The 23,879-nt window shown below is 43.0% G+C and overlaps 1 protein-coding gene across 2 annotated transcripts in view; it reads left to right on the top strand.

Moving 5' to 3' along the window:
- Positions 1 to 235: 235 nt before the first annotated feature.
- enpp2 (ectonucleotide pyrophosphatase/phosphodiesterase 2) overlaps positions 236 to 23,879 on the top strand; it is a 120,802-nt gene continuing 97,158 nt past the window's right edge. Inside the window, exons 1-8 of one of the 2 annotated variants that reach the window (XM_059984758.1) lie at positions 236 to 765; positions 924 to 1,020; positions 7,592 to 7,747; positions 8,206 to 8,247; positions 10,550 to 10,675; positions 13,625 to 13,685; positions 16,580 to 16,677; positions 23,005 to 23,084. In XM_059984758.1, the coding sequence (XP_059840741.1) occupies positions 733 to 765; positions 924 to 1,020; positions 7,592 to 7,747; positions 8,206 to 8,247; positions 10,550 to 10,675; positions 13,625 to 13,685; positions 16,580 to 16,677; positions 23,005 to 23,084 (693 nt within the window). In that variant the 5' untranslated portion in view covers positions 236 to 732. The remainder of the gene's footprint in view (positions 766 to 923; positions 1,021 to 7,591; positions 7,748 to 8,205; positions 8,248 to 10,549; positions 10,676 to 13,624; positions 13,686 to 16,579; positions 16,678 to 23,004; positions 23,085 to 23,879) is intronic. The other variant, XM_059984768.1, reaches the window with a different exon arrangement.

The following is a 23,879-nucleotide window of genomic DNA, read 5'->3' on the forward strand; positions in this document are numbered from 1 at the left end:
CGGGCAGCACCTATGGACCTTCAAAGCGCCTCGGTCCGAGACGGCCCCTTCCCATAGATTCAGCCTGATCTACTGAGTTCCTCCAGCATCTGCGTTACCAGTGCCTCGGGGAAGGGAGGGTGGGGGCGCGGTGATCGCTCAGGTATCCCAGAGGGGCCGCGGAGTGCCTCAGCAGAGGGCGTGTGGGGCAGGAGAGCTCATCTCGGTGCGCTGCTGTTTACTGACCTGTGTGTGTGGCCGGCTGCCCTCAGCCCGGGAGATTGCGACAGGCTGTGTTTTGCCTGCTGCTGCTGTCGGTGGGCGGGGGGAATGGAGAGAGCAGCCAGACAGGAAGCCGGCACAAACGCACTGCTCCCGAACAAACAGCGTTTTAAAAGAGACCCTGCACACCGGGGGCAGCTGGACATCGCTCGGCTGCCGGCAGACAAAGAGCTCAGTCTTCGGCGCTCAAACAACGTACCTTTGAAACACAACGGCGCCCAGCCGCTGAGATCCCGCCAAGGCACAAAAGATAACACGTGCAGGCTCTTGATTGAAAGGGGGTTTGCAAAAATACCACGACGTGGCAATTACTTTTTTTTCCCCTCTCTCTCGTTGAACTTCAGGTGGAATCAGTTCGAAACAGCAAAAAAAAAGTGCTGCTGTTGAAAGATGTTAGAGCTAGACTGAGGGAAGGAGAGGGGGAGATTGTCAGCAGCCCGAGCAGGTGGTGGGGGTTTAGCCGAGGCAGCCATGCGGAATAACAGTGAGCTGAAGTTGTCCCAGGTGAGTGAGGGGGTGCGCCAGGCCGCGGACACCCCAGCGGCGTGTGAGAGAAAGAGAGACGGGTGGTCAAGTGTTGAAATGCTAAAAGTTTACCATAGCCTCCGACGGTTCTTGTCTGCCGAGTTCATTTCATTAAAGAAAACCGATCTCGTTTCCAGATCCTCTCGCTGTTAACTTTCGTAGCCGGAGTGAACGTCTGTCAAGGAGTTAGTTTGCGTCGCTTGCAAAGATCAGGAGACTCGAGCAACCGTGAAGGTACTGTAACTTCTCGCTTATTACCAAGACGGAGCACGGTATCGGTATCATTTCTAATCGTTTGTCACGGTACAATGTAACTCCGCTTTGAACCCTTGCAGTTTATTCTGAACGTAATCGGCACCTTTCTTTATGCCCCGATCACCGCGACCACTGTAGTCGGAGATTTGCTTCTTAACTCGCGTGTGCCGCGAAGTCCATTGGTGCTGTTAATCATTACCTAGTTTAGCACAGTAACGGTGATAAAAGGATCATTATTATCATCGTTACTGTGTTAAACTGCGCAAATAATTAACTTGTTCTCCAATGGGTGAATAAACAAGTTTCAATAAACTCGCCGTAATCTACTCGAGCGCGTACGAAGATTTGGACTGAATTAAGGAATCAAAGGTTTAATTCCGTCTGCAGAGATGGTGATTAATCTAATCAAACGCGAGCGATTTAAGTTGGGTTATGGACGTTTAATAAACGAGGGATTAATTGCTGTTCTCGTGTTATAACCTGTTTGTTGGTGATTATGAGTGCAGTTTGGTCCCCGGTTCCAAAGACGAAACGACTTGCCTGGGACATGATTTGCTTCCCTTAATATCATTTCCCTACTTTGCAGTGAAGTGTTGCACGTGATACAACTAATGGAGCTTGAGGTATTAATTTGCACCACAGGCAGTGATTCTCCGTGATACTGTAGTGAAGGCGATCCACTGTAGGTAAAAAGAGCTGTAACCAAAATTATTGTGAAATTCCTTCTGTGTTCTGATTCATTCTGGTAAGTGCACATGCTAAACCACAATAAGTCACTTTACCAGAGTAATATAAAACAAGTGAAACAGCAAGGACAACAAAATGAAGTAACAGTGCAGAAAACAAACTGTACTTACCATCCACTAAACCAGCTGATCTGCAGAGTGCCAAATTTTCATGCATTCCCCTCTCCCACTCTTGACATACTTGTCCCCTATCTTCCCCAACTCTAGTAATGTAGTTATCAGCACAGCGCTTTGCAGTACAGGTAACCTGTGCTCAATTTCTGCTGCTGCCTGTAAGGAATTTGTACACTCTCCCTGTGAACGTGTGGGTTTCCTCCGGGAGCTTGAGTTCACTCCTATGGTCCAAAGACAACGGATGGGTCAATTGGTCATTGTAAATTGTCCTGTGATTAAATTGGGGGAACGCTGAGCAGCACAGCTCAAAGGGCTGGAAGAATCTACTCTACGTTGTATCACTGAATCTCAATAAAATAAAAATGCTGTTCCTAAGAGAGAATCTTCCCTCTCTCTCTGTATCTGGCCCTCCTCCTTTCTCTCCTTGCACAAAAGAATTGCCCCTTCAAAACCCCTTTTGCTAGTCCTTACATTTAAACTAGTACTTAGACTTAAATCCCTTACACTAATATTTCACCCCCCCCCATGCCCTCCTTGTTCTGTTGATAGTTATCGAGTCTGTTCATATGTTCACATTTATTTAGGTTTGATTGTGGATGTTTGTACATGTGACTGTTCTGTTAATTGTTTGCTCACGGCTGTTAGCACTATCGTCCTGTAAACTGTTGGTAGTTATTGTGCTGTTGTTATGGTACTGTCCCATGTTTTATCCTTGGCACCAGACCACAGCTGGTTCTGGTATGGTTCATATAAAGTGGTTCTGAAATTGCCATGCATTTGGTACTGCACCTGCACAGCGATTTCACCTTCCCCAGACGAACACATTTTTCACCATTGTCCACTACCATGGCTGCAGACTTGTATTCCCTTAACTTTCTGAAAACAGCTCAATTGCAATGTTTAAGTGCGGTTTGGACAGGTACATGGATGGTAGGGATGCAGAGGGCTATGGTCATGGTGCAGGTTGATGTAAGTAGGCAATTTAAATGGTTCAGCATGGACTAGATGGGCTGAAGGGCATGCTTCTGTGCTGTGCTTTACTTCAGCCTTATTGCTGTGGACTGGTTCTCTTGTATTTCCTCAAAACAATCCCACTCCGAGTGAACACTGTTTTGTCTTACAGATTTCCATTTTATTTTACAGACACACAGACAGACAGACAGACATACTTTATTGATCCCGAGGGAAATTGGGTTTTGTTACAGTTGCACCAACCAAGAATAGTGTAGAAACATAGCAATATAAAACCATAAATAATTAAATAATAATATGTAAATTATTTCGTGGAAATAAGTCCAGGACCAGCCTATTGGCTCAGGGTGTCTGACACTCCGAGGGAGGAGTTGTAAAGTTTGATGGCCACAGGCAGGAATGACTTCCTATGACGCTCAGTGTTGCAACTCGGTGGGATGAGTCTCTGGCTGAATGTACTCCTGTGCCTAACCAGTACATTATGGAATGGATGGGAGTCATTGTCCAAGATGGCATGCAACTTGGACAGCATCCTCTTTTCAGACACCACCGTCAGAGAGTCCAGTTCCACCCCCACAACATCACTGTTCTTATGAATGAGTTTGTTGATTCTGTTGGTGTCTGCTACCCTCAGCCTGCTGCCCCAGCACACAACAGCAAACATGAGAGCACTGGCCGCCACAGACTTGTAGAACATCCTCAGCATCGTCCAGCAGATGTTAAAAGACCTCAGTCTCCTCAGGAAGTAGAGACGGCTCTGACCCTTCTTGTAGACAGCCTCAGTGTTCTTTGACCAGTCCAGTTTATTGTCAATTCGTATCCCCAGGTATTTCTAATCCTCCACCATGTCCACACTGACCCCTTGGATGGAAACAGGGGTCACTGGTGTCTTAGCCCTCCTCAGGTCCACCACCAGCTCCTTAGTCTTTTTCACATTAAGCTGCAGATGATTCTGCTCGCACCATGTGACAAAGTTTCCCACCGTAGCCCTGTACTCCGCCTCATCTCCCTTGCTGATGCATCCAACTATGGCAGAGTCATCAGAAAACTTCTGAAGATGGCAAGACTCTGCAGTAGTTGAAGTCCGAGGTGTAGATGGTGAAGAGAAAGGGAGACAGGACAGTCCCCTGTGGAGCCCCAGTGCTGCTGACCACTCTGTCTGACACACAGTGTTGCAAGCGCACGTACTGTGGTCTGCCAGTCAGGTAATCAATAATCCATGACACCAGGGAAGCATCCACCTGCATCACTGTCAGCTTCTCACTCAGCAGAGCAGGGCGGATGGTGTTGAACGCACTGGAGAAGTCAAAAAACATGACCCTCACAGTGCTCGCCGGCTTGTCCAGGTGGGTGTAGACATAGTTCAGCAGGTAGACGATGGCATCCTCAACTCCTAGTCGGGGCTGGTAGACGAACTGGAGGGGGTCTAAGTGTGGCCTAACATAGGCCAGAGCTGCTCTAGAACAAGTCTCTCCAGGGTTCCAAGGAAGAATCACAGTTAACTCTTGCCCTATGAACCATAATTTGGAATTGTAACCAGATTTAACAAGTTTTAGATTTAATTTTTGGGCTATGCATTCAGCTCATGAAAATATAGATATTAGTTGTCCAGAGCTTACATTGTTTACTGAACTTCTGACTGGTTCACTCACCTGTTGAATTATTGATCAGCTGTTTTTGTAGCAAAAAGTTCAAGTAAAAGGCAAGCTTTTTCATTACTGATTAATTCTAGCATTATGCATTTTAAATTTCTGCTGTAATAATTCATCAGTTATTGTAAGGCTCCATGGCAAAAATGGGTTGGGAAACCCTGTCTTAGTTCATTCAGAAGCAATGACTATCAAAAGATTAAGCTATATAAAGATTCTGTGACCATCTGATTCAGGTCATTACTCTATCAACCCTTGGGGATTGTGTTACTTTTGTTAATTATTCTTTGGAGATGTCACTGATCATGGGCTTCTTGAACCTTCCTGAATGATGACATCTGGTATAATAGCACATGAGTGAATCTGCAGATGCTGGAAATAAATAAAAACACAAAATGCTGGCAGAACTCAGCAGACCAGACAGCATCTATGGGAGGAGGTAGTGACGACGTTTCGGTTAGAAAAACCCTTCATCAGGAGTCACTCTGGCATCTTGTAGATTATATCATTGTTCGGAGCAAGGATCGCAGAGATGTAAAGAGTACAAGAGCTGTGATCAGTTCTGATGATGGTTTATTCACTCACCTTCAAAATCACACGGAGGAGTCGAGTGCCAAAGAAGTTGAGCCATCCCAGATTCAACATAGAGAGCCTAAAAGACACAGTGAAGGAGCAACATCTCCAGGCTGGCCTTTCTGAAAGACTCCCAAAGCCATATCCGGAGGACACTGAGGACCACCATCCTTGATACTTGTAAAAACATCATTGGATACAAGACAGGAAAAACACAAAATGCCGGCAGAACTCAGCAGGCCAGACAGCATCTATGGGAGGAGGTAGTGACAACGTTTCGGCCCAAAATAGATGCTGTCTGGCCCGCTGAGTTCTGCCAGCATTTTGTGTTTTTACATCTGGTATAATGGTAACCAGCAAAAAAAAAAGCTCTGACTCTTCTCGTAACTTACAAGTACGTAAGGAAAAGCAACTGAAGTTCAATTTTACGGCATATTGTTATCCAAGACTTCTGATGAGATTGCATCTATGTCAGGATTTTTCACTTGTATCTTTAATATCTCTCAAACATTCTATTGATGACTAATCCTGATTGGAATTGCTTTTACCTTTCATAAAATAATTAGGACATGTATTGAGAATAAACCCGTAAGATATAGGAGCAGAATTAGGCCTTTTGGCCCATCGAGTCAGCTCCGCCATTTTATCATGGCTGATTGAATTTTCCTCTCAGCCTCAATCTCCTGTCTTCTCCCCATGTCCCCTCATGTCCTGATTAATCAAGAATCTGCCTTAAATATACGCAGTGGCGTGAGCTCCAGAGCTGCCTGTGGCAAAGAATTCCATGGATTCATCTCTGGCTAAAGAATTTCCTTATCTCCATTCTAAAAGGACACTATTCTATGTCCTCTGGTCTTGGACTCTCCCACTATAGGAAATGTCCTTTCCACATCCACTTTATCGATGCCTTTCAGCTTTTGATATGTTTCATTGAAAGAATTTAAAAAAGTGCAACTCTGAAGCCCTTTCTGCAAAAATAGTACAATAATTTACTTTACAGTTACATATTTAGTGTTAAACACATTGCTGGTTTTTGTTTCATTTGTGGGTGTCTGGATTCCTCAAATTTTCATCAAAATTAGACGTATTAGGCACATACAATATATAACTAGGGTGCCTGAGACTTTTGCACAGTGCCAGGTTTGTCGACTTGGAGTGAAGAGTGCGTTTTAAAATCTGGTGGGAGTAAAGTATGTTGAACTGCAAAGGGTGGAGGCAGTGGGAGTTGTGTGGGACAGGTGGCAGAGGAGGAGTTCCAGGGTGGGGTGGGGTGTGGCACCGGTGCAGACACACCCAGCCCTGAGACATCAGGCAAGGTCATCTGATTCCAAATGAGTGGTTTATTGATCATTACAGAAAGTCCCTCTGCTGCTTCCCACTCCCATCCCTCTCCCTTCCCCTTTTCCCAATTATAAATCCCCTCTCCCTGCTCCCTTCCTACTCCCAGTCCACAGTAGAGACCCATCTCAGATTCAGGTTTATCATCCCTCACATATGTCATGAAATTTATTTTTCTGTGTAGCAGCAGTACTGTGCAAAAAGCCTTAGGTACACTAGCAAAAAAAAATCATGTATATATACACACAAGACTTTTACAAAATACTGTACAACTTTTTTTAGATTTCATCCCTATTTATATTGATTTACATTCTTTTAAAATAGTTGTGAGCATTCATGGCACAAAGTTTTCCTACACAGACCACATACGTCAGTCTGGTTGTCCCTGATTAACTGTGCCTTTTTCGCACAGAGTTAGCATTATTGCCTGCTTCCTGCAAGAATTTGTTTTGTTTCGCTGGAGGGTAAGCACAGGACCTTGATAGTTACTGTTCCAAAGGGACGTATTTTCAAATACGATACCTTTTCTCTTTCTTAATGTTCCAAGCACAGTTCAGAAGAGTAGAACTTTTGGATGAATGCAGCCTTGTATTTTTGAGATCGGCTTTGGATAGTTTTGTTTTGTTTTAATCTAACTTAGTCCTTGTGTGACCTTGTATTTTAACTTACAAGTAACTTCTCCACTTTGGTAAAATTAGTCAGCACATCCTAAAAAGCTTGCTTGCCTTGATTTTGGTTTAGTTGCTTATCCTTAAAGGTGGAGAATTTGTGGCAAAGTATCACCCAAAAATGCTGGAGGAGCTCAGCAGGTCAGGCAGCATCTATAGAAAGGAATTCAGTCTGAACCCCATCATCAGGATTCTTCATTCTGTTTGAATTTATAGCATAATTGTGCTAAAGAATCTCCACCTTAAAGATGTAAGCAACCTTGTGCACCTTTAGTAATTTAAATTATAATTTCATCTCTCTAATTAAGGTGTTTATCCAAGTGTTATAACAAGTTAATTATAAATTCAAGTTTTTTTTTCTGTGGTTGTCTACGTGGAATATTATTTTCTGGAGAAATAGATTCATACAATTTTATTTTTGTTGGCTTGTTTGGCTAACTAAAGAGTGCTCTCTCCCTAACTGCTGTTTTGTTTTTTTTGTTTCATACAGTTCTTTCAGATTCAGCCCGAGCTAATGCTGCTGGCTCATGCAGGGGGAGATGCTTTGAACTGCAAGAGGCAACCCCACCCAACTGTCGTTGTGACAATTTGTGCAAAAGTTATAACAGCTGCTGTTTAGATTTTGATCAACTTTGTTTGAAGACAGGTACTACATTCAGCGGTGAACATGCTTTCCGTTGTATGTTCGGACATTTTCACTTTTGAGGGGGTTGTTCCCCTCTCACTAGTTTCCCCTCTGCATCCTTTAGTGTCGATGTCTCACACGGTTGAGAGGTTGCTTTGAGGTCTAAGATGGCTTCTCTTTTCTGCCCCCCTCTTGCTTCAAGCCCTGTTTGTAGCATGCCATCTCTGCTTGATGTCTCCCTGCAGTGATCACCGTAAACTCTCCTTACACCGCATGGTAATACAACTAAGAAGAGAATGCTCTACTTTAAAAAAAAAACAATTGTACATTTCTTTATTTCTTCTAAACCAGAACATTGGAATGCAAGTTGAAACGAGCGATCTGATTTAACCATATGGGTCTAAAAGTGCAAAGGAAATATTCCTGTGTGTTTTTATTTTCTCCCGTTTTCTGCAAGTCTATTTTTCACCCCTCTTTAGGTTACAATTACCCATCACGTTTTCGAAAAAGAGGGCAGGAAGGTGAGTTAGCTGGTATTCAAAATATTTAATCTTTCTTCAGTGTGGGCATGCTGTGATGTATACTGTAAATCTCTTGAGGAATAAAATCTATTGTAATAATGGGTAAACGGAGGTGTTTTGTAGGCATCTGAGGAGCTGAGAGTTAATGAGATCTAATTGTCACCTTGCCTGTTTATCTTTACTCTGTCTAGGCAAACTTCACAAATATTTCATCAGTACCCATACATAACTGGAATGATGCAAATATTTTCTGCCATTAGGACAGTGTAGTGACTTGACTTTCTGTCAGTCAGCTAAATACGAAGCAGTGGGTGACTTCTAAAAAGCAAGTCGGAAATGTCTTAAGCATGTTTTCCTGTTGATTTGCTATTGCCAGCTGAATGAATATTGTTAGTCCTTAGAACATTACAGCACAGTGCAGGGCCTTTGGCTGATGATGTTTTATCCTTTTATCTATCATCCATGTGCCTGTCTAAGAGTTCTTAAATGTCCCTCTACCACCATCCCTGGTAGTGAGTTCCACACACTCGGCACTCTGTGTAAAGAGCTTAAGTCCAACCCCCGTCCCATACTTTCCTCCAATCACCTTAAATGTAGGTGCTCTCATGTTAGCCATTTCTGCCCTGGGGTAAATGTCTCTGGGTCTGCACTCTTATCATTTTGTTCTTTGTGAGATCTGGGCCAGGATATGGGGGTGGTGGTAAGGGGAAGAAATCAAAGGTTTATCTGCATTCATGATCTTGGGTCATCAGCGATGTTGTTTGAGAAGTGGGTGGCTTTTTCTTTCCACTTCCACCTTGTGAACCCTTAACATCACTGTTTATTTCTCTGTCGGCTCTTTATTCTTTCCGTTGTCTTTCATTCCTTCTCTCTTACCCCCATTTTCGTTGTGCTTCCTTTAGCATTCTCTGTTCTCGCTCCCTGCCCCTCCCCCCCACCCCCCCCCCACACAAATGTCAGGCATCTCAATTTCCCAGAACTCCATCCACCACATTCACTCAACAAAAGAGTTAGCAGATACCAAATGGTCCATCTCCTACCTTAACATACTAAGAGACAATCAGTGTGTGGCGAATTGTTTTTCATATTCTGTTTTTTCCCCTCTTTCTCTCCTCTCTGTCCAATTATCTACTCACATTAAAATTCTTATTTAATACAACACTCACTCAACTGGGAGTTCGTTTTTGGCTGGTAGCCCGAAAAGCCATACAAGCATTCTCATTGGGTAGCTTTCTGGCTTTTGGGTTAACAAATGATAAGTTGAAATTGCATTTCAAATCTCTGACCCCAATGAAGCAAGGCTAACTTCCAGTGCAAACAGTGTGTGTGTGTGATTTTGTCACAAGAGTTTGCCTTTCTGGTGAACTGTTTAAACCGAATCCTCATTTTGGGTTATGTGGTGAGTGGTAAAGATCCCACAGGACAATTTTAAGGGAGGAGACAGGAGTTAGTCCTCTGCCCGTGTGTAAAAGAACATTGAGATGTCCCTGGAGGAATGCTGCTGATTGGCACCTTCCAGGCTGCAGGAGTACGGTGTGGGGCGTGGTGCAGCTACTGCAAGGGCTCAGAGGGGAAGGACCCAGTGCTACCGGAGAGGGAGGGGCCGGGTTGGGCCGGGAAGCCCTTCAATCATTGTAATAGTGAATACCCCGGAAACCCGGGCAGCGGAGCAGGAACAGTAGGGAGAGGATTGGCTATGAAAACAAAGAATGAAAGTCCATCAAACAGTTTATTCTTCTAATTTGTAAAATTATGAATAAAGTTTATTCTGATTTTTAAAAAAAAGTATGAATAAAATAGATTATGTAGTCATTAAGTCATTGATGCTTGTGAGGTGTTTTGCTGTGTTTAAGTTGACTGTAATAAGAGCAATCACTGGATTTACAAAAAGTGTTTTAGAATATCAGAAAGGTTTTATTTACATATATTTCTTTTGACTGGTATTCTCAAATTCAGATCTATTGATTTTGGCAAAATCAGGTTTTGGAAACTAAATGCAACTTTCATTTTGTGCCTTGACTTGTGTTTAGCAATGGTAATCGAGGGTGAACTTCTAGGCAGCACTGTGCATGTTGATGATTTACCTCGCAGTTCAGAACTTTTTCTGGTGTCAGTGAAGAAATACAATGGAACTTGTGTCTTGATAGCAAGTGGCAAAGCTGTAACGAGTATCAGCATGAATACTGTGTTAGTGGCTTGTGCAATATGTTAAAGTACAGAACTGACTGAAAGATTGCAGAAATTGGGCAAATCTCTGAATACTCCAGTGGCTGGTAATTTCTTTTAATGGTGCACATTCCAGGTCATGGATGGGAGTGCAGCAAAGAACGCTGTGGGGAAGCCAGAAATGAAGATTATGCCTGTCAGTGCTCTGAAGACTGCATGAGTAGAGGAGATTGCTGCACCAATTATAAAGTTACATGCAAAGGTAATCTCAGCCTGTTACATTGCAAGAAGCTAAATGTGGCCCAGTCATGAACGTGAGAAAATCTGCAGATGCTGGAAATCCAAGCCCCACACCCACTCGTTAGGGTTGAGTCCACACCAGGAAGCAGAACTGTCTCAGTCCCGCTGATTGCTACCGCATTAGGCCATCCTCGCCTTACCGTGACTTCCACACGTGCGCTTTAATGCATCTCTGACTTCCAGTAAAATCTCCTTCCTCTGAGAGTTGGGGAAGTACAGAAGGTGGATAATTGAGTGGTTGGTTGTTTACTAATGAGGCCCACTGTTTTAATGCAGACTTTAATTAGTCATCGAATACCAGAATACCTTCAGCCAACTAGTCAGTGCGGAGCTGTTGTTCTGCCAAATCTCATTGATCTGCACCTGGACCTCCCTAACCCTCCCATCCACGTACTTATCCAAATGTCTCTTAAAAATTTAAATCAAACCATATCCATCAGCTCATTCCATACTCTGGTGACCCTCTGAGTGAAGAAGTTCCCCACAATGTTCCCTTTAAGCAGTTCACCTTTCACCTTAAACCTATGACCTCCAGTTGGAGTATCACTCAACCTCAGTGGAAAAGCCTGATCGCCTTTACCCATTCTGTGTCCCTCTGTCTATAATTTTGCATACCTCTGTCAAATCTCCCCTCAATCTCCAACACTCCGGGGAATAAAGCCCTAATCTATTTAACCTTTCCTGATAACTCAGGTCCTCAAGTCCTATCAAAATCCTTGTAAATCTGTTCTGTTCAACTTCGCTGTGGTTTATTACTGCTCCTGTAGGTTTGTTCAGTTTTTCTATTATTTTCTATAGCCGGGAGCAGTAGTGGGGACAAGCTCCCACTACCTATTAACTGCTCCCAATGGCGTGTGTCTCAAATAGCCTCCGACAACCAAGTCCAGCTCCTGACCTTCGCGTGTGGCTTAGTTACTAAGCCCAGCAGAACCATTTCTACTGACAAGGGAAGGGACAGAGGCGGGTTACTGGCATCTTAAAACCAGTCACTTTGGGCAGATGAGCCTGCAACATGGGCAAAAGCTTGCTCTCCACATCATACTGCCCCAGTTGGCGTACCGAGACAACTAGGATGCAATATCTACGGCCAGCCCCAAACAATGGAGGGCCTGTATTAGTGGAATAGGGAAATGAGTGCCTTTGGATGCTTCCATTATTGAAGACACAATTATTTGAAGCCAGGCAAATTCATTTAAACTTGAGCTCTTATCATTTGTAGCTTCCAGTTTGGTAATTTTATATGGTAGTGGTTGGAATATCATTGGTCGTTACAAATGCATTTATTTATTTAGCGATGCAGCACAGAATTGGCCGTTCTGACCCCTTGAGCCACGCCACCCAGCGTCCCCCCAACATTCCCGATTAATCTAGTCAAAGTAAAATTATTACCCGAGTGCGTACTCGTCACCGCATGCAGCCCAGAGATTCTGTTTCTCTGCAGGCATACTCAGCAAATCTATAGGACCATGACTGTAAATAGGGTCAATGGACAACAAACTGTGCAGGTGGAAATATAAATAAATAACGAGCATGACATAACAAGATAGAAGAGTCTTTAAATGAGTGCAGTTATTCTCTTTTGTGCTCAATGGCTGGAAGGGTTTTACCGGTGAAGTACTGGGCCGAATGCACTACCTGCTGTAGGATTTTCCGCTCAAAGGCATTGGTGTTCCCGTACCAGGCCGTAATGCAGCCGGTCAGCACACTTTCCACCACACATCTATAGAAGTTCACCAAACCAGACCGTAATGCAGCCGGTCAGCACACTTTCCACCACACATCAATAGAAGTTTGACAAGGTCTTTGATGACATGCTGAATCACTGGAGACTCCTGGGGAAGTAGAGGCGCTGTCGTGCTTTCTTCACAATTATATTTATATAACCACCACTTTACCATGTCATAAGAGATCTGTTTAAGAAAATTACTAAGAATGGGTAACATATCTTAATGGTTATTAATTAGTTCGATTCTAGTGTCCTCTGTGAGGAGTTCTCTGTGCACCCTCGGCCTTTGGTTTCCTTCTCCTGAAGTCTACAATCAGTTGACATTGAGTGAGAGGTTGTTGCTACTACACCACTCAGCTGAATTTTCAATGTCTTTGGACAGTGGGAGGAACCTGGAAACCTACACACTCCAAGGGCAAGGGTGCACAGAGCCTCCTTGCAGAAGACACTAGAACTGAGCTCCGAGCTCTGATGGCCCGAGCTATGCTCACCGCTACACTACCATAGCGCCCTCACTTGCCTTGCCATGGTAAATGAGATTTCATTTTGGAGCATCTGGATGCTAGTATTGTCTGGTTTGAATATGATTGCTCCTTTACGGTTTTTTGACGTAATAAATATGTTTGAAAAACAGTTTGGGTGTTTTAAAATATTAAAAAAAATAATAACCATTAAGATATGTAATCCATTTTTAGTAATTTTCTTAAATAGATCTCTTGTGGCATGGTAAAGTAGTGGTTAGCACAATGTTTTACAGTACCAGCGACCTGTGTTCAGTTCCAGAATCTGTATGACCTTGTGAGATTCCTCTGGGTGCTCCAGTTTCCTCCCATGTTCCAAAAACGCACTGGTTAGTGGGTTAATTGGTCATTATTAAATGGATTAAATTGGGGGATTGCTGCACAGCATGGCTCGAAGGGCCAGGCGGGCCTGCTCCACGTAGTATGTTAATAAATAAATAAATAGAAAAAAATGTATAATAAATAGACAAATGGGTTGCCCTAATTTTCATTCTTAATTGAAAAGAAGATGATATACAGATTAACTTCTTAGTTGTAATCTCTTTTCTCTTTGGAATTCATGAAAACCAATCAGTAATTTACATATGACAGTATCTTAGATTTCATTCTGCATTTTCTAAGGCGAATTATCTTTAGTCAATTATGTCATGAATTCTCTCACCAGGTGAGATACGTTGGGTCAATGAAGATTGTGAAGATTTGAAAACACTGGATTGTCCAGCAGGGTATGCAGAAACATGTTTTTCTCTTTGCAAGCTTTTCTCTTATGTCTGTAGTAAGTTATTTTCTCTGAGGATAGGTTGAGTGAGCCGGGGCTTTTCTCTTTGGATGGACGGAAGATGAGAGGTGACTTAGTAGAGGTGTACAAGATGATAGGCACAAATAGAGTGGACAACCCGAGACCTTTTCCCAGGGTTGGAATAGCTAATCTGAGGAGGCATAATTTTAAGTGGTTAGGGGAATATATAGGGGAAATGTCGGAGGTATATTTTTTACACTGAGTGTTGTGTGTTTGTGAAACACACTGCCATGGGTGGTGGGAGAGGCACATTTAAGGGGCTCTTAGATAGGCACATGGATGATAGAGGAATGGAGGGTTAGGTGGGAGGGAAGGGTTAGATTGATCTTGGAGTATGTCAAAAAGCCGGCTCAATGTTGTGCCTGCACTGTGCTGTGATGTTCTGTGTTCTAGAAACCAACGTGAACACCTCTAATTAAGTTGATTAGTTTGGAAACTCTACATTTGGTTGGCATAGTTGAGCAAACTTTTGATTTGCTAGAGATTTGGTAATGTACTCAACTGTAATCTCTTTCCCTTTGAATTTAGAATTGGTTACCACAGGACATATCACACCATAGCACCCTGCATTTTACCAGTAATCAATTTGAAATTCAGCTTTCCAGTACAAACTTAGTCCAAAATTTTGTTTTGAACTGTTCATTTTTTTTGTTGCTGGTCATCCTGTTTGGAAATGTCAAATATCTCCTGAACCAGCAGAAATGGACATTGGTTTAAAACGTAGGTTTTGTTTAAGAACTGTCTGGAACTATATCCCTTCATAAATTACATTTCTTACTAGGTAGATCAACTGTTACAGCTAAATAGTATTAGGAATAATAGCCATCTATTTTTTCTGCACTTTATATGCTTTCATAAATTATATTTCTTTCTAGAAAGAACAACTACTACAGCTAAATGAGGTGAGGTGAGGGCCTCCGAGAGTCAGAGTTGACGATGGGTACTGCCTCCTAGCTGTCTAGGTACGCAAGCCTGGGCAGTACAATATGGAGAGCAAGCTGTTGCCCATGTAGCAAGCTCCCCTTCTCCACACAGCTGATCAACCCAAAGGAACGACAGAGACAGACATAGTTTGACACCAGCGGTGTTGCAAGTGTTGCCAGTCAACATTGAACTCAATGTAGGACTGCCTTAGGCTCTCCAGCTCTGGAATTTTCCCTTGGGGTTTACCCCTGAAGCCTTTCCCATCTGGGGTTATAGCTGCAAGGCAGCAGAGGTCTGAGATCACAAGATTTGAGTTTTCCTTCTTGATGAGCTGCCAACTGTGGCTGTTGAGCCCCTCTGCCCAAAGCAACTGGTTTTAAGTGGCCAGTAACCCACTTTTGCCCCTTCTCCTGTCATTAGAAATAGTTCCACTGGGCTTGGTCGCTAAGCCCCATGTGGACGCTGGGTGCTGGACTTGTCAGAGGCTAGTTGAGGCACACATCACTGAGAGCATTTAATAGGTAGTGAGAGCTCATTCCTATTACCACCACTGACTATAACAACCTTAAGGAACCAGCTAAATGATAACTAGGAATAGTGGCCACTGAATTTTCTAATATGGTAGCTGTATTTTGAAAGTGCAGAGGAAATGGGTGGCACTGTAACTATAGCAGTTTGTCCACGAGTGATTGGAAGATCGTAGTTCGGTTTCCACTGCTGTTTGTCGCTCTCCCCATAACCACGTGCTCCAGTTTCCTCCCAAATTCCAAAAATGGCATGCGGGTTAGGGTGGGCAGGCTGTGTTGGTGCTGGAAGCATGGTCACACTTGTGGACTGCCCCCACCACATTGGGAACGATGTACTTCACTGTATATTTTGATGTACGTGTGACAAATCCCACTCGCTAATGATGTTGAGCTGTTTTCCTTGATGTGCAAACATCCAGTTTAAGTTTTTGGATAATAACCTTTGATTTACAAATGATTGCTCTTTCAAAACATTTTCCAGGAACCCAAACTTTGCGTAAATTGAGGAGTCTTTTTCTTTCTCACTGCCTGTTACACCACTGGCGTTTAAGGCAGATCCTCCAGCTCTGGGGATGTTCCTTCATCCTGTCAGTGACTTCCTCTCAGTTTTCACTACTGTCAGTCATGCAATGCTAGGGTGGAGTCTTGGGAATATCGTTGCACTCAGATGTAGAAAGATTCTTCACTGCTGTTTCCATAGCAGTTTTGTTTGAACAGTCAGGGTTGTTAGCCTTGAATTGAACCTCCTAACCTAGAGGACCAGTGGACCACTCTTAGTCTGGCCTCTGCCCTTTGACCTGTTTGCCATTGGTGACCGTACCAAGAGCCAAAGCATAAAGCCCTGACTCCAGCCAACATTGCAAGCCTCCAAGTCCTATGACAAGGTTCTGGTCCTCTTGGAGGAGATCGAGGAATGGTTGTACTTTAATCCTTCAGGTCCCTAAGTGTAATTAGAGAGATAAGAGAGAGATGAGCTTTATTTGTCACGTGCATCAAAACATACTGTGAAATATGGTGTTTTGTGTCAACGACTAACACAGTCCGAGGATTGGGCTGGGGGCAGCCCCCAGGTCTGGCCATGTGTTTGGCACCAACATAGTAAGCTTACAGCTCAGTAGCCCCAACTTGTACATTTTAGAAATGTGGGAGGACATTGGAGCCCCTGGAAGAATCTCGGGTCATGGGGAGAATCTACAAACTCCTTCCAGGCAGCGGCAGAATTGAAACCCAACTGGTGTTTGCTGATGTTGTAAGGCGATATGCTATGGTACCGTGCTGCCATTAGTAGCATAAGATAACTTATTTAGTAGTAATTAAAATGGCTATTGTCTTGATCTTTCGCTTAACATGAATGCATTGTATGTTGTAGCTTTGTTCGTCCCCCACTGATCATTTTCTCTGTGGATGGCTTTCGTGCTTCGTATATGAAGAAAGGCAGCAAGGTCATGCCCAACATTGAGAAACTGAGTAAGGCTTCAATTACATTCCATTTCCACTCCGCTTTCTGCGTATTATAAGAAGGGATATTTGTGAAATGTTGATCAGATTAAGTTGAATCAAATTCAGACTTGGGAATTCTGAATGAATTTATGCTCCTATAGTTCAAAGCAGCTTGGTTTGGAGAAGTTCCGTGATTTGTACTGTCCTTTCAGAAGCTCAGTTATAAACTTAGGAAGTCATAAAGTTGTGCAACACAGAAGCCGATCTTTTTGCAACATGCATAAAATGTTGGAGGAGCCTAACAGGCCAGGGCACATCTGTGGAGATGATGCTTCGGGCCGAGACCCAAAACGTCACCTTTCAGCCCAACTCACCCATAAACTCTTCTTGAGCGTCCAGCCGGGTCCAGGTGTCGATCATAGTTGACAAACTCTGTCATCTTCATCGGGGATGATGCCCAGGTAGGTCTAGTCCGGTGGTATATATACTCAACTTCCATCGTCTTTCCTCCTGATTGGTTAGTCCTCAACCCATCAGGTTTCTGCTGTCTCACCTTGTTTAAAATTGTATTCCAGTTTTTACTTGGAGCGAGACCTTCGTCTTTGTTGAAATTCTTATTCTTTACTCTTATTTCAATGGCTTCCTTCACCAGGTGGTCCTGAAAGTTATTGGCATGGTACAGTAGTTTTGTGCCATCAAAGTCAATCCTGTGGTTGTTGTGTATGCTCCCACTGATTTCTCCGGGTAACCCAAATGGATAGACCTCCTATCTGCCAATGGCATTTGGGACTGCCAGGAGAAGGAAACCATTGGAATAAGACAGTGGAAACCTGATTGGTTGGGGACTAACCAGTCAGGAGGGAAGGATGATGGGAGCTGAGTATATATGTCACTGGACTGGGCGTGCCTGGATATCATCCCTGATGAAGATGGAAGAGTTTGTCATCGAAGCGTCGGTTAAAATTGACACCTGGACCCAGCTGGAGGCCCAAGAGGAGCTTACGTGTCATATATGCCGGGAGAGCACAAGATCCTTTTTCAAGCTAGTCCTATGTACCCACGTTTATCCCAATGCTCTCTAAACTTTTCCTATCCATTAACCCATCCAAAGGTCTTTTAAATCTTTTAACCTCTAACTTCATATAATTATATACTGATTATAACTCTTTGTAATTGTTGAATAGTTTCTTGTTGCATGTCGTGCACAGCACAGCACAGGAAATTCCTAATACATGTAAATGTATATGGCGAATAAAGGTGATGCTTGATGCTTCATATGTTGTTATCATACTTGCCTCAACCATTTCCTCTGGCAGCTCATTCCATAAAAGCACCATCCTCTGTGAAGAAGTTGCCCCTGTTAAATATTTCTCATCTCACCTTTAACCTATGCCCTCTACTTTCTGATTCACTTTTATAGAAAACCTACAGCACAATACAGGCCCTTCAGCCCACAATGCTGTGCTGAACACGTACTTATTTTAGAAATTACCTAGGGTTACCCATAGCCCTCTATTTTTCTAAGCTCCATGTACCTATCCAGAAGTCTGTTAAAAGACCCTATCGTTTCTGCCTCCACCACCGTCGCTGGCAGCCCATTCCACGCACTCACCGCTTCCTGCATTTATATATATAAAAAAAGCAAGCAAGCTTACCCCTGACATCTCCTCTTATTTCCAAGCACCTGAAAACTATGCCCCCCCGTGCTAGCCATTCCAGCCCTGGTCAAAAGCCTCTGACTATCCACACGATCAGTGCCTCTCATCATCTTATACACCCCTATCAGGTCACCTCTCATCCTCCGTCACTCCAAGGAGTAAAGGCCAAGTTCACTCAACCTGTTCTCATAAGGCATGCTCCCCAATCCAGGCAACATCCTTGTAAATCTCCTTTGCACCCTTTCTATGGCTTCCACATCCTTCCTGTAGTGAGGCAACCAGAACTGAGCACAGTACTCCAAGTGGGGGCTGACCAGGGTCCTATATAGCTGTAACTTTTGGCTCTTGGTCACCTTTTACCTCTCAGTCACCCTTTCCTGGGGTGACTGTGTGGATTCATCCTATCCATGCTCCTTGTGATTTTATACATCACTATAAGGTAAAGGTTTAACCTCTGTGATGTCTGGAAGTAACTGATGGTGGATATACAAATGAAATGATTGTTGCTTACACAAACATAGCTGCTACATACAGTTCTGAACTGCAAAGACACAAATGGCTCATTATTAAATAGTATTGGAAACATTAATTATTAAGAAGAATGCATTCATTTTAATGTACATGTTCTATGCACTTAAATGTTGCAAATACCTTAGCCTTAATACCTCCTTGTCCAATTGGATCCTCAATTTCCTCACTTGCAGACAGTTTGGATTGGCAGCGAAATCTCCTTCCCAATCTCCATCAGCAGAGCTACACCATAAGGCTGTGCGTTAGCCTCCTGCTCTTCTCACTTTATATGTGTGACTGTAAGGCAAAGCACAGCTCCAATGCCAGATTAAACCTGCTGCTGACACCACTCTCGTTGGCCAACTCAAAGGTGATAACAAGCCAGCATATAGGAGGGAGATTGAAAATCTGGCTGAGTGGTGCCACAACATCTTACTTAATGTCTACATGACCAAGAATTTGATTATTGACTTCAGGAGGAGGAAACCAGAGGTCCATGAGCCAGTCCTCATCGGGGGATCAGAGGTGGAGGGGATCAGCAACTTTAAATTCCTTGCTGTTATCATTTCAGAGGATCTGTCCTGAGACAGACATCTGTGGTTAGACTTTGATTAGAGGCATAGAATCAGAGAACATTGCAGCACAGAAACAGTACCTTCAGCCCATCTAGTCCATGCTGAACTCTTAATCTGCCTACTCCCATCAACCTGCACCCAGACTGTAGCCCTCCATACCCCTCCCATCCATGTTCCTATCCAAACTTATCTTCAATGTTGCATGGAGACCACATCCACCACTTCTAGCAGAGGTGTTTGATTTCCTAGCTTCTTTAAGACTGTTCAGTTGATGGTGAAGAGTCTTCTGCATTTAAGAAAGTGTTGTAAGGAAGAGATAAATTTGAAAATCTCAGTAAACTTTGCAAAATTTTCCCAAGAAACTGGAACTAATAAATTCTGAGTTGATTCGGACTGACTCCAGCACCATGAATGGTGCATTTTAAAAATTGGGATCCACTCCAAATTAAAAAAAAATTGGTCCAGTTTAGTGTATAGCTCTCTCTAAATCCCAATCAGCTTTGAATAATGACATATCTATGTATGGCAACTGCTTTTAAGTGTAAAACATATCGTGCCCTTTCCCTCCATCCACCTCCAGGGTGATAAATAATCGACTGTTAAAGAGTTGACCTGTTAAACTCAGGCTGTTGACTTGAAGTATCCTAAAGGAACTCTTGCTAATAAGCAAAGTGGCGATCTTTACTTCGCGCATCTGCTTGACCACGTTCTATTCTCCATGGTTTTTCTAGTAGAGACCAATGTTGGGCAAGACATCACTAAAGTTGCTTTACTTTTTTATTAATGACCTGTACCCAGATCACAGGCCTCCATTCCCCTCCTATCCATTTACCCATATAACCTTCTCTTAAATGTTGAAATCAAGCTCACACCATCACCCCTGCTGGCAACTCATTCCACACTCTCACCACTCTCTGAGTGAAGAAGCTCTCTCTCGATTTCCCTTAAATATTTCACATTTCCCTCTTAACCCGTGACCACTAGTTCTAGTCCCACCCATCCTCAGTGGAAAAAAGCCTGCTTGCATTTACCTTGGCTAGACCTCTCAGAATCGTATATCATCATCGTTATTTCGTGCTGTGTCAGATAATGTAGCCGATCATGGTGACCATGATTGTTCTCAGCAATTTTTTCTACAGAGGTGGTTGCCATTACTGCCTCTGGGCAGTGTCTTTACAAGACGGGTGACCCCAGCCATTATCAATACTCTTCAGAGATTGCTTGGTGTTAGTGGTTGCATAACCAGGACTTGTGATATGCACCGTCCACCATCTGCTCCCATGGCTCCTGTGATCCTGATTGGGGGTGAGGGGCTAAGCGGGAGCTGTACCTTGCCCAAGGGCGACCCGCCAGCTGGTGAAGGGAGCGCCTTACACTTTGTTTGGTAGAGATACACGGTACCTCCACCCTATACAATCAGAGGCATTGCTTCTGAAATTTAAAAAACAGAAAACAAATAACAGAGGTTCTACTTTTGAAAATTAGAAGCTACTCTTCCCTGATCTCCACCTCACCACCCAATTTCAGAGGAAAAAGCTGCTTGCATTTATTGTAACTGTAGCCCTCATAATTTTGTATACCTCTATCAAATCTCCCCTCATTCTCCTACGCTTTAGGGAATAAAGTCAACCAATTCAACCTTTTCCTATAACTCAGGTCTTCAAATCCTGGCAACATCCTTGTAAATTTTCTGGACACCCTTTCAATCTTATTGAAATCTTTGCTATATGTAGGATTCTGGCAATGGGCAGGTAGACGTTCCACTGATACATTTTCAGGCCTCGTTTTTTTGAGAGATGAGAGGGGAGGTGTTTCATCTTAAGTTTCCAATTCAGTATACCCAGATAGTCTCGTTGGTTCCTATGGAAAGTGATGAATGTTTTCAAGTAGGAAAGAGTTAAACTACATGTAAATGTCTTTCGCTGGATTTGCATGAAGAAGTACAACATTCACAAGTAAAGTCAAGCAAATCTGTGGTTTGAATCAAGCCTTGTTCTCTTTGAAAACCCAAAAATAACATTAGTAGCAATTGGAGAGAGCAGAACTCTCTGTCTCTACAGTAACTGCACAAAAAGTGTATTTTTTATTGCTCCATGTTATATGGTAAGATGTGGCTATGTTAGGGTAACTAAAACCATCAAAATAGAAAAGGCTTTTCAGACACTGGGTTAGAGACTGATGATGTGATCAATGTTCCCTTTAAATGGTTCCGCACAGACTAGATGGGCCAAAGGGTATATTTCTATGCTGCACTTTTCTATGACACTAACTTTTTTCTACAGCAGCGAGGACCAACCACTGCTCTGAGTAGGATATATTTGTACAGCCTGAAAATTGCGACACTTTAATAAAACATTATTTTAAAGAAAATTCTATCTGCATGGCAACAACGGCTGTGTGCGTGGGAGCATTTCAGTTACGGTGTGGCTGTGCAGGTTAGAGGGAACAGTGTATGTGATTGTGTAAATGTCAGCAGCGAGTTTGAAATGTCTCCTAATTTTGATTTCCGTTGACTTAAAAGGTATCAGGAGATATGTGAGAGGACTGCGTGTGTGGGAGGGATGGGGCTTGATTTGCTGCTCATAAACACAAGAGCTTCTGCAGATGCTGGAAATCCAGAGCAACTCACGTAAAATGCTGGAGGAGCTCAGCAGGTCAGGCAGCGTCTATGGAAATGAACAAACAGTCAACAATTCGGGCCCAGACCCTTCCTCAGGGGAAAGATACCAGAATGAAAATGTTGGGGAAGGAGGATAGAGAAAAGGTGATTGGTGAAGCCAGGTGGGTGGGAAAGGTAACAGGCTGGAGAGGAAGGACATGATAGGAGAGGAGGGTGGACCATAGCAGAAAGGGAAGGGGGAGAGGCACCAAGGGAGGTGAGAAGAGGTAGGGAGGCCAAAGAGGGGTGGAGAAGGGAATTTTTTTTACTGGAAGGAGAAATTGATATTCATGCCATCAGGTTGGAGGCTACCCAGACAGAATATAAGGTGTTGCTGCTGTTGCTTTGTCACTTGGTGTGTTCTGTGTTCTCTGCTGAGCATTGTGGGCAGGCTTTGTCAGCGCCAGAATGTGTGGCAACACTTGTGCATTGCCACCAGCATAACCTCGAGCGTGTTGGTTGTTAATGCAAACGGCACATTTCACTATGATTCGATGTACGTGTGATAAATAAATCTAAATCTGATTTTGTGAAATAGTCTATTGCAGAGATACCCTGATACTTAATTCTTTGAAGTAAATGGTAAAATTATTAGCATATAGCTTGTTGCTTAAAAATTTTGTTTGGTAACTATTTTGCCTACTTAGTTTGCCATTTCTATAGTTGAAAGGGTTTAGGCTTTGCATGGATATAACACATTTAATAACTTCCAGATGCAAATTTAATGTGCTGCTCTGATCATAAATTCTGCAAGAACTTGATGAAAGAAATCCGGATAGAGAGTATTTCCAAATGTAACAAAGTTTACTTTGCAAGTTTATCACTGAAGAATAACATCAAACCTCAGCTGTATATTCTGTGGTAGCTTTTAGAACTTCACGAGTGCTTATTTCCCACAGATGTCAAATATTATAACCCTGTTTTTTTCTACATAATGTTTGTTTTTAATTAGGATCTTGTGGAACTCATGCCCCCTACATGAGGCCAGTTTATCCAACAAAAACCTTCCCCAATATGTATACTCTTGCTACTGTAAGTATTACATTTATAAAGCTTTTGCTCCACTTTGAGAAAGTTAGTTTCATTATTGCCTGACAAATCAATTTATAAACATTTAAACTGAGTAATTTTTGATTTCTGCATTTTTTTAATAATACAAACCTTAATTCCAAATTGCTGCTGATCACCTGTCATGTGATGGCTATTTATTTGACATGATGACACTTGGTTAAAAACAGCTAAGGATGTACCATAATGTATTCCTTCATTTGTGGTAATTTAGGCAGTGTATTTGAAAAGGAGACAGGAACATACAGTCAGAAGTTGGTTCGTTTGTTAAATTCTGTTTCTGTGTTGTATGACGTAGACGAACATGGTCTTTCCATAACCATGATTGTTCTTGGCAAATTTTTCTACAGAAGTGGTTTGCCGTTGCCTTCTTCTGGGCAGTGTCTTTACAACACAGCTGCCCCCAGCCACTACCAATACTCTTCAGAGATTGTCTGCCTGGCGTCGGTGGTTGCGTAACCAGGAATTGTGATAGGCACCAGCTGCTCATGTGACAACCTGCTCCTATGGCTTCAGGTGACCCTGATTGGGTGGGGGGATCTAAGCTGGTGGTACACCTTGCTCAAGGATTACCTGCAGGCTAGCGGAGGGAAGGAGTCTTGTAGAGACGCTGCCCAGAAGAAGGCAACAACAAAGCACTTCTGTTTATATAAAAAAAACCAAAAACAATCTAAGTCAAGGAAAGACCATGGCATACGACAAAGCACATAATGATGATGATGTATAAAGTTTTGAAAGCAAAAGGAAAAATAAATCATT

Source organism: Hypanus sabinus, chromosome 1 (genome assembly GCF_030144855.1).
Source record: "Hypanus sabinus isolate sHypSab1 chromosome 1, sHypSab1.hap1, whole genome shotgun sequence".
Lineage (NCBI taxonomy): Eukaryota > Metazoa > Chordata > Chondrichthyes > Myliobatiformes > Dasyatidae > Hypanus > Hypanus sabinus.